Source organism: Vigna umbellata, chromosome 11, assembly GCF_029865625.1.
Source record: "Vigna umbellata cultivar VRB3 chromosome 11, Vumbellata_1.0, whole genome shotgun sequence".
Lineage (NCBI taxonomy): Eukaryota > Viridiplantae > Streptophyta > Magnoliopsida > Fabales > Fabaceae > Vigna > Vigna umbellata.
Window position 1 is genome coordinate 25,450,075 of NC_142175.1, and position 9,676 is coordinate 25,459,750.

Consider the following 9,676-nt stretch of genomic DNA (forward strand, 5'->3'; position numbering starts at 1 on the left):
GTAGTAGGCCTTGCTTGAAACATATGTTGAAATGTATCTTATGTGTTTGAATGTGAGAAATGTATGTTTATACTTGAATTAAATTACATAAGCTTACCCTGTGTTTTCCTGTGTTGTCTGGTTTTGTACGTCCGTCCTTGTTGTTGCAATGATCATCCGTGTGGATGTGAGCAGAAGGAGACGAGCTGCTGGAAGAGGCGCTGGAAGAAGAAAATTTGGTAGAAGTAAAAGTGAAGACCGAACAATAGGACGTTCGGTCAGTAGTTTAGTATAGTGAGGTGGTCGTTCGATCACCTCCCCTTTTGTTTTTATTTTGATCGTTTGGTATAAATTTTGTAAACCGTTCAGTCAAAATTGCTTATCCTGTATAGTTTAAGTTTGTAACTCTTTGTAAGGCCGTTCGGCCATAACCGTACGCTCTTTTAGAGTAAGACTGATCTGTATTATTATTTAATGTGATTATTCTATTATATAGTTTAGACATTTTTGGGATGTTACACCATGGTAATAAATTATGAAGATTCATCAGTTTCAAAATTAAGTATATCCAATTTTAATAGAATCAATTTTGAGTCATTAAAACATAAAGTGGAGTAGTGTATGACCAAATTAGTCTTAACCAAGGTTCTAACATTAAAAGGTATCCATGGTAGAGAGGAGGAAATTGATTTTGATGTGTAGCCAAACAAGCACTTAATCAATTCAATTAGAGAAGATTAAGAATAAACAAGATTGCATGAGAAAATGAATGGTACATTATTTACAGTGAAACTGTGAAAGAGTAACAAACTAAGGGGAAGGAGAATTTTCCACTATCCATAATCAAGTACATTACATTTAATGAGGTGAGTTAACATGACTAGAACATCATGTACAAGTAAGATAGAATCAAAGAACAGGTCATAATGCAAGACTAAGGATCTGCCTTACCAGCAACCTGTTCATCACTAGAATCATCTTCATCTTCAGTTAGCTCCTCATCACTGGATTGCTCTTCTGTTGCAGCTCCTATGTCCTCAGGTTTAGCATACTTCTCACAGTATTCTGAAATTTCAAGTACAACACACAACTAGATGTTACATTCATAAACCAATACTCCTTCAAAATCATATAGAAATTGTTTTTTTGCAGCAATCTAAGCCTGGAGAAACAAATCAGACTCAAAGGAGTCCAGATTCTCTGCTGGGTTTTTTTGGTGCCATTTGCTGAGTATGGAAAACACATTGATGTTGGTATATTTATTTTTTTAAATATACTTTAAAACATCAAAACCAGCGTCCATCAATGTATTTTACAGCAAAAAAAAAAACAGCACAGAATCCAAATTCACTCAAAAGGGGTACTTTCTACAAGTTAGTAGTGTTCATAAAAGTCAACAAAAAACAAGCAATTTTAAATTTCCATATGAATGATGTATATACATAATGAAGAAAGGTAAGAACTAGAGTGAACCTTGAGTTAATTATCAAATTATCTCCATGGACAAACTCAATGGAAGGTTTATTTCCTTACTTTTCTGTTTAGGATTAGGAGGAAGTGTCAAAGCAGTGGTAGAGATTGAGGTAAAATCAACTCTGTTGGCAGATGATAGCTATAGATAGTAGAGTTTATGATGCACTCAATGGAAGAAACAGAAGCAAAAGACTGTCTGATAGCAATTGGATAACAATAGGGGAGTGTGAATTATCAGTAAAATGTTGTAACTGTTTGTGAGAGTGTGTCGGTCAATGTGTATAACATAGTAGTTCATGGTCCATAACTCACTATTTTGAGGTCAAAAATTTGGTCAAGCATCATCACTCATGATTTAGAGTTTACATAAACTTAATAAGGAAGAACAAAATAAAGCCTCAAATATAACATAGCAATCAGTACCTTTAACCTTTTGTTCATAACTGGCTCGATCACGCATCAGTAAAGCTGCAGCTTCTCCATTTAAGGGGTCAGATGGATTGGGATACAGAAGAAGTTGTGGTAAAAACACCTCAAACACATTGACAAGATCTGAAGGAATGCATATACTTTAGACAGAACACAATAAACCGAAAAATTTCTGAATAGGAAACCCAATATTTTCTCAAGAGGGGTTAAAGAAAGAACATTACCAAACATGGGACTCCAGGTTTGATTGATAACATCAAGACAAACTGATCCTGACCTGAAGTTATTATCATTATCCATTGTGATCACTTAACTATTCTTAAAATCAACACAAGGTAAATTACTCAACGTATATAGTTTCATAGCAATAGTTCAAGGTTCTTACATCTCATCAACATTTGGGTGATAGATCCTATTGATAAACCCTATGGAAGGAGATTTATAAGGATAAGCTTCTGGCAGCTCAACTCTTACTTTCCACACACCTCCATGATAAGGACCTGCAAGGAACCATCACAAGTATGAGTCAAAGGATTAAGAAAAATCGAAGGTCCATAATTCAGTAACAACAACTTTCAAAAACAAGCATTTGATCTCAGTTCAATGTCTAGAACAGGGACAGAACAATAAACAAAAGTAAAAAGAAAAAAACAGCAACTATCATGTACATAAATTCCTAATAACGAAAAACCAATCCATAAAAAAAAAACCATCTCCATCTTTTCTGGTAAAAAATTGTTGTCCTGTTAAGACTTAGAAAGCAGCAATATGAAGAAGGAGAAATCAATAAGAAAACAAATATAAATTGCTTTGTGCAATAACTCTGCAGAATGCACACGGAGCAACCAACACATGAAAAAAAACAAGAATTACAAGGAGACAAGATTACGAGTTCTATATGAGAATCTTGATGTTGCCGGCCAAATCTAAATCTAGAACCACCGAAGTCAATATAGGGTTAATCACCACATACCCACAATAGCAACCGATCTTCTTTCATCCAAAACAATTCATAAAAAAGCACCAAACTAGTAACAAAGATAAAACAAAGGAGAATTTACTCTCATTGGGTCCATGGAAATGCACATAAAACTCTTGCATTCCATCATTAATCATCTCCACCTTGTAGTCACTCATCATCCTAACAATTGAAGAGAAAAAACCCAGAATCAAGACAAGAATCCGGAGTCAAACTCAGACACCCAATTAGAAAAAGACTGCAACTTGAATCAAAACAAAAGCAAAAACGAAAAAGAAAAAGCTGGGTATCAACAGTTTCATCAAGTCCATCTCTCGCCGCTTGCTTGGAGAAGACATGGTGTTTGATTTTCCTTTGAGTGCCTGTGATGGTTTCTTTTCCTTGGTTACTTGCTTTTCAGGAATTAAGAGAGAGAATGAGAGAGATATTTGGGAAGAAAAGGAAGAAGAGGTTTGTGGGAGACCTTTGCTTGTGCAAATGGAAGAAGAAAAATGGTTCAGACAGCAATCACCAAAACTGAGACTTACATAGTAACAATAATAATCACAAAAAAAATAAAAATACTTTTATCAAATACATTGTTTACAAAAGCAGTGTGTAACAAAAACTAAATTCTCTATAAGAAAAAATCCACAGCTTTGGCTTTTGTTGAATAATCAAGAACAAAATGAAAAAGCTAAACAAAAATAGAAAAGAAAATAAGCTTGTGAATAGAAAATAGACATTGAAGTAATAGCCTACCCTTTTCCATGCCTTACAAGATTCTTCCAACCTAATTCCCATTTCCCATGTTGCACCTTTTCACCGTCTAAGTTAAAATATTCCAGCTTTTATATTTTGGTAAATTAAATAATACAAGATTTGGTCACGTACGCTTCATTTGTTCCCACGTCATAAACCCTTACCTACACTCACATGTCAAATTTAACATTAAATTCCATTTCAATTCTATATAATTTTTCCACTTTACTATGTGATATGTTAAAGAAATTGTTCACGTATTTTAAAGCAGATAATCACTTCAATTGCTTTTCTAATACATGATTTTGAGCTTAGTTTTCATTGTTCTTATCCTTTCAAAGATAAAACGTGTGGGAACATCATCCATATCCCAGATTATTCTGCACTGGGACCAACAAACGGATTTGGTGACTTCTTTAAGAAAAATCACTTAATTTTATTTAATTAATTTTTTATATTTGAATCACCAACTTTATTTTTTTTAAATAATATAAAAGAAACTAATTAAAGGTAAAGTTAAATTATGTGATTTTTCAAAACAAAAAAATCACTAAATTCGTTCCGACACATACATCTAAAACATAGAACTCTGTCGCATATTTTTTTCACTGTTGTCTCTCACTACAACAAAACATCAATTTTGGATTGAAAATTAAAAGTTTAGAAATATAAATTTGAAACTTTGAAGAAATTTAAATAGTATAATGTAGATTTATTTAATAGGTGGTATTTGTAGAAGATGAAGTTGTGGCACATGGTTCCTTACTAGAGGTGTTAGTTTCGTAGGTTATCCTAATTAGAGTGTTGTCATATATAGACAACAGCGTGACTCCATTATGTTGATGATTCATTGTTTCAACTTTGTTGGACGGTGCTCAAGCTTTTTCTTTCGCTATGTAAGGACAAAGCCGTGTAAAAGTTAATTTCAGATGCATTTCACTTCACTGTTGGACAATGGATAGCTACAAATTTTTAATCAGAAACACAAAATAGAACAAGTGGCTGTGATTATTTCGGGTACAGACCAGAATGTTTTTTTTCCTAGTGCACCCAATGATACCATAATATATTTTTACATTCATTTATTACATAGTATAAGAATATAATAGAATGATTATAAAAAAGTAAATTTTTATTTTTTAAAAAAAGAAAAAAATATACAAAATGAATATAAAAAAGTTATCTATGTCAAAATTATACTTTTTGATAAATAATACTTGCACAATGATTGATCTAATAATATTACTCTATTAGAATCGAAATATTATTATTATTATTATTATTTGCTTTCCGACATTGGAAAATCAGAATAAAGTAATGGTGATGAGTCATGGGATGGATGGGCCATCTAGAGGAGAGAGATATGAGGAATTTGGTTCCCTTTATGTTACCAATTGCTAAAGTCAAATTCAACTATTTTGCAGGTTTATTTACGTGTAATTATCATTACACAATTTTTATTTAGGAACCAAAAGATCTATTACACTTCAAATATGTTGTATATTTATTTGCTATATTGGTAATATTTTTTTTAATTTCTTTTTCTCTAATTTTATAATGACAATCAACAAATCAAATTGTAAATGAATATGATGTTAATATATAGTTTAAGATATTTTACTGGATGAAAATTTATATCTAACATATATGAAAAGGTATTATTATTCTTTTAGGTGGGGATAACAGGCAATACACAACGTATCTAAAAGTAAAAAATAAAAATACTACATTATTGACAGAAAATTTATTAAAAGAAAAATGTCCTGAGTTAGGCTACCGAAAAGTAAATGTATTTGGTGATATGAGTAGCCAAATCAATCCCTTTAAGCTATTCTTCAACTGTATAGTCCCATACCTATACAGTCTTTAGATCTCTCTCATTCCGGTGTATGTTTGATTCGTCCCTGTGCCCCTTCCACTGGAAGTCTGTCAGGAGCCGCTCCTTGTCAGTGCCCCTTGCACCATGTCTCTTGCACCAGCGATTCACTCCTCGCCCTCGTCAGTGCCCGGGTGTCACAGGACTAATGCAAATTAATCTCGCAATATACAAAATTGCATATGTATTTACATAGTTATTAGGAGATTTATTCTCACAATTAACTTTAAATGTTTTATTAATGATTTTATAGTTAATTTTGTGTTATACATTTAAAAATTGGGTGGTAGTTCTTACCTTATTTTTTTTAGTGATAGATTATATGAAAATTTTGACACATATTATAATTTATAGAAGAGTTTAATAATTGTAATTAAAGTTATGAATTTGTGATTTAGTATATCGGGCTAGATATGCATTAAGCGTAAAGTACAAATAATTAGTTCAATAATCAATCTTATTGAAAAGGCAAAAGACAAAGTACATAAGTTGAACAACTACTTCAACATCTAACAATATAAGATGTTCACTCACTCTTGATTCAGAACATGAACCATAAAAAACCCTAATAAACTAGAAGAGTATTGTGGTGGTTAGTTACATCTACTTGTTAAATGTATTATTAAGAATAATCTTCAACTTAATTTTATCAACTACGAAGGTTTTGAGAGATAAATAGTGTTGAACCCTAATTTTTAGACCAATTATTATAACTAGTAGCGTCTATAATGTGTATATATTATCAAGCTTTAACTAGGATTGGTAATTTCATAGTGATATGAACTCTTGTATATTTTATGGATCTTAATTACTTGTTTTAATTATATGTTTTAGACATTAATAGAAATGTTTCAAATAATATTTGGAACAAAATGCATGATGTTATTATACAATACATAATTAGGATATATCATGATTTTTTTTTTTGCATATGGATAAGTACTTTTTTTTTAATTTTTAATTAGGTCAAAAATGGTATGTTGGCCCATAGGCTTAACGTAGAACCAAGCTAGGTCGAAACTTATAACCCATTTTAAATTATATGTTTGGACAATCCTAACTGCTTAATGTAATTTATTTTTTCTTTTTCAACAAGAATTACTATTCAAGTACTTGTTTTTACTTTTTCTTTAATGCTTTTTTTCCTAATTAACAAATAATGATTTCATAACTTTATCTATTGAAAAATTCTTCTATAAAATAGTATCTACCTAAAAATTCTAATATAATTTATCAATTGAGATCTTACCGGAATATTGAGCATGATACAAGTGACAAGATTCTGACGATGCTTTAAAAATTCTTGTGGGTCATAATGAAATTTCTTACTACTCAGAGGAGGAGACCCACTTGCAAAACACACAAGTCCTTAAGATAATTTAGATTTTTATGAATATAATAAGTATGAATGATTATTAAGTGAATATTCCTAGAAAAATACTAGTTGTATTTATAAGATCAATATGAACCGTAAATCTATGTCATCATTGAAATAATATTTACCTAATGTATATATAATAATAGTATAATTTATAATAACAAAATGATATCTCATGATAAATAATAACCATAATATCAAATTATCGAGATTAGTTATGATATATAGATATTATCTTAAAGGTAGGTTTGAGATAATCCTCAATGAAAATGTTTAATAAATCTTGTTGGTCTTTAATCAATTATTATTTTCTTTTTTACCTTAATGTTGGTTGCTTAACAAAAAAATTAAGATTTTCATTAAGCAATCTAAGTGTTTTTTTTTTCACCTGAGAATTGAGTTTAAATTAAATTAGTGGATTGTTGAAGAGGCTACGTGAATGAAATTGTTGGATTAGGGGAGAGTGAATTGCATCAAACAAATTTGGTGATTATATTGAAAAGAATCTCATCGCATAATAGATTTTACTATAGTAAAGTGTTTAGTAAACCTGTGTACTAAAGCATTGAATTAGTTTTTTTCTTCTAGGGTTTGTTCTTAATTTATAATTGTCTCATCTCACTAGGATTTCCATTTGGCTTGCTTAATCAAGGATTCAGAACCCTGCTAAATGGATTCCATAAGACAGTTCTTGCTAAATGTTTGGTAAATATATGAGCAAATTGCAATTCAGATTTACAATAAATCAAGCTAATTCTTCCTTCCTTTTATACTTCTTTGATAAAAACTAATTTTTTATTGAAATTTTTTATTTTTTCTTTAAAAACGGATTGTTTAAAATAAAAATAACTTGCTTGATTATCCATGCATTTCTCTGGCTTCATATTCAAATCTAGCAACTTTCTTAACGATAAAACTTGATTTACAGGAATATAATTCCATTAAATTCAACTTCTAATTTGGATTATACCAACATATTTTGTTTTGGATTAAATATCTTTTTTGCTATTTAATGTTAAGTGAAAATTATAATTAGTTTTTTTTTAAATTTTGATTTAATTTAATCCCTCAACAACTATATAAATTCAGTTTTTTAAGCAAATGTTATTAAGTTGACTTCAAATGCACTTCATGATAATAATTAAATTATTTATACCATTTGACACATTTTTTTAATGTTAGTTGAAAAAAATATTTAAAATTTAAAATAAATTTATTAAAAGTACTAAATTCACAAAGTTCTAAAGAAGAAAGAATAAATTAATCTATTGAAGAATGACTACCAAAAACTTGCACAACATAAATTAAATGAATAAAAATTAAAAAAATTCTTTAGAGAAATAATACGGTATATATAATTTGTATTATTAATAAATATAATAGTTTTTAAATAATATTATTTTAAGAAGTAAAAGTAAAATATATTCTTCTGAATTTAACTAAATGATCACCTAATTGAAAATCATAGAAAGATAAAATAAAAAATAAAATGATAAAAAAATTAATATTTTAGATATAAATTATTATTTAACAATTACTAAATAATTAGAAATTATAAAAAGATAAAACTAAAAACTAAAAAATCGTATAAAAAAAGAGTTAATATTTTTAATATAGTTATTGTGTAATAATAAATATATTAAAAACACATTAGTAAAAAGGCTTTTATATTGTGTTCAAATGGGGAATGTACTCTTTATGCATCTTTACGAGCGAAGATTTGAAGTGAATTTTATGTTCACATAGAAAGAAATGCGTAGAACAATTTGAGGAAAATTGCGGGATGATGTACTTTTCAATCACTCACGAATGTGGTGAGATTTGGAGGAATCCAATTTAAAAAATCTGAACTACCTCTTATCTCGATATAATTCCACTTGCAATGTTGGTACATTAATATAATCGATTCTAACTAATAAAGAATCGATTACAATTGCATGGTAAATTAAGAAAACAACTACGCTGCACTGTGGACTCATGAGTATAACTGTGAGGTTTTACTTTCACGTAAAAGTTTTAGAGATTCCTGAGGCTTCTAAGGTTCCTTGTAACATCTCATTTTAATAGTTAAAAACTACCAAAATGAAACGTTACATAGATGTTAAAAGAACAACTAGGTAAAACAAACCTCCCTCAAAGAAGAGATCTACTTTTGTAGATCTATCTAACAACTCATCGTCTTCTCCCTCACCTCTAGCTGGAACAATTGAAAAGGTGAATCCCCAAGCTCACACCATTAGGTGATCATCGCAAAATAAAAACAACATACAAAGACATACAACAGAAAAGCAAAGGTAAACTAGATTACAAATTTATGATATATATTAACACGATGGTAACATTCACACAATAATCCTAGTACATCAAACCAAACAACCACTTGTTATGCATGACGACCATTTTTACTTGACCATCCAGATTAGTATGAATATGTAGCTATGAAAGTTCGTGCACTTGTTGTGGTGAAACAACTAGCCCACCCCAAGCTACCACACAAGGTTAGTCCGCTATCACTCACCTTAGGCCAAGGTAAAGCTCCTAAGCTAGGACCTCTTACTATTCTCATGACATGCCTCACCCCTCTCTACTTGAGAATAGGTGACTATTAGAATGTCAGGATGAACTCAAAGACTGAGCTTCCCATATCCATTGATATTAATTAACATTCACATAGTACACTAATACTTGAGACTATTGATCATGCATTAAATAACACAATTTATTCATGGCATCTTGATACTCATATTTAGGCAAGAAAAATAGCTCTGAAACCCTCACCAACAACTCCGAAAGGGTCCAAAACCCCCAAAATGACCTAAAG

At 30.1% G+C, this 9,676-nt stretch overlaps 1 protein-coding gene across 2 annotated transcripts; it reads right to left on the reverse strand.

The window, feature by feature from the left end:
• Nucleotides 1-737: 737 nt before the first annotated feature.
• Nucleotides 738-3,672, reverse strand: LOC124843761 (ubiquitin-conjugating enzyme E2-23 kDa-like). 2 transcript variants are annotated; one of them, XM_088102483.1, is made up of 6 exons: nucleotides 3,602-3,672; nucleotides 2,943-3,022; nucleotides 2,267-2,381; nucleotides 2,106-2,158; nucleotides 1,876-2,004; nucleotides 738-1,044 (listed from the first exon to the last, which is right to left on the reverse strand). In XM_088102483.1, exons 2-6 carry the CDS (start codon nucleotides 3,019-3,021, stop codon nucleotides 914-916), a joined length of 507 nt encoding a protein of 168 aa, XP_087958609.1. In that variant the 5' UTR covers nucleotide 3,022; nucleotides 3,602-3,672; the 3' UTR covers nucleotides 738-913. The 2 variants fall into 2 exon arrangements, with proteins under 2 accessions (XP_087958609.1, XP_047176531.1); XM_047320575.2 differs by lacking the exon at nucleotides 3,602-3,672 and adding an exon at nucleotides 3,155-3,541.
• Nucleotides 3,673-9,676: the final 6,004 nt, after the last annotated feature.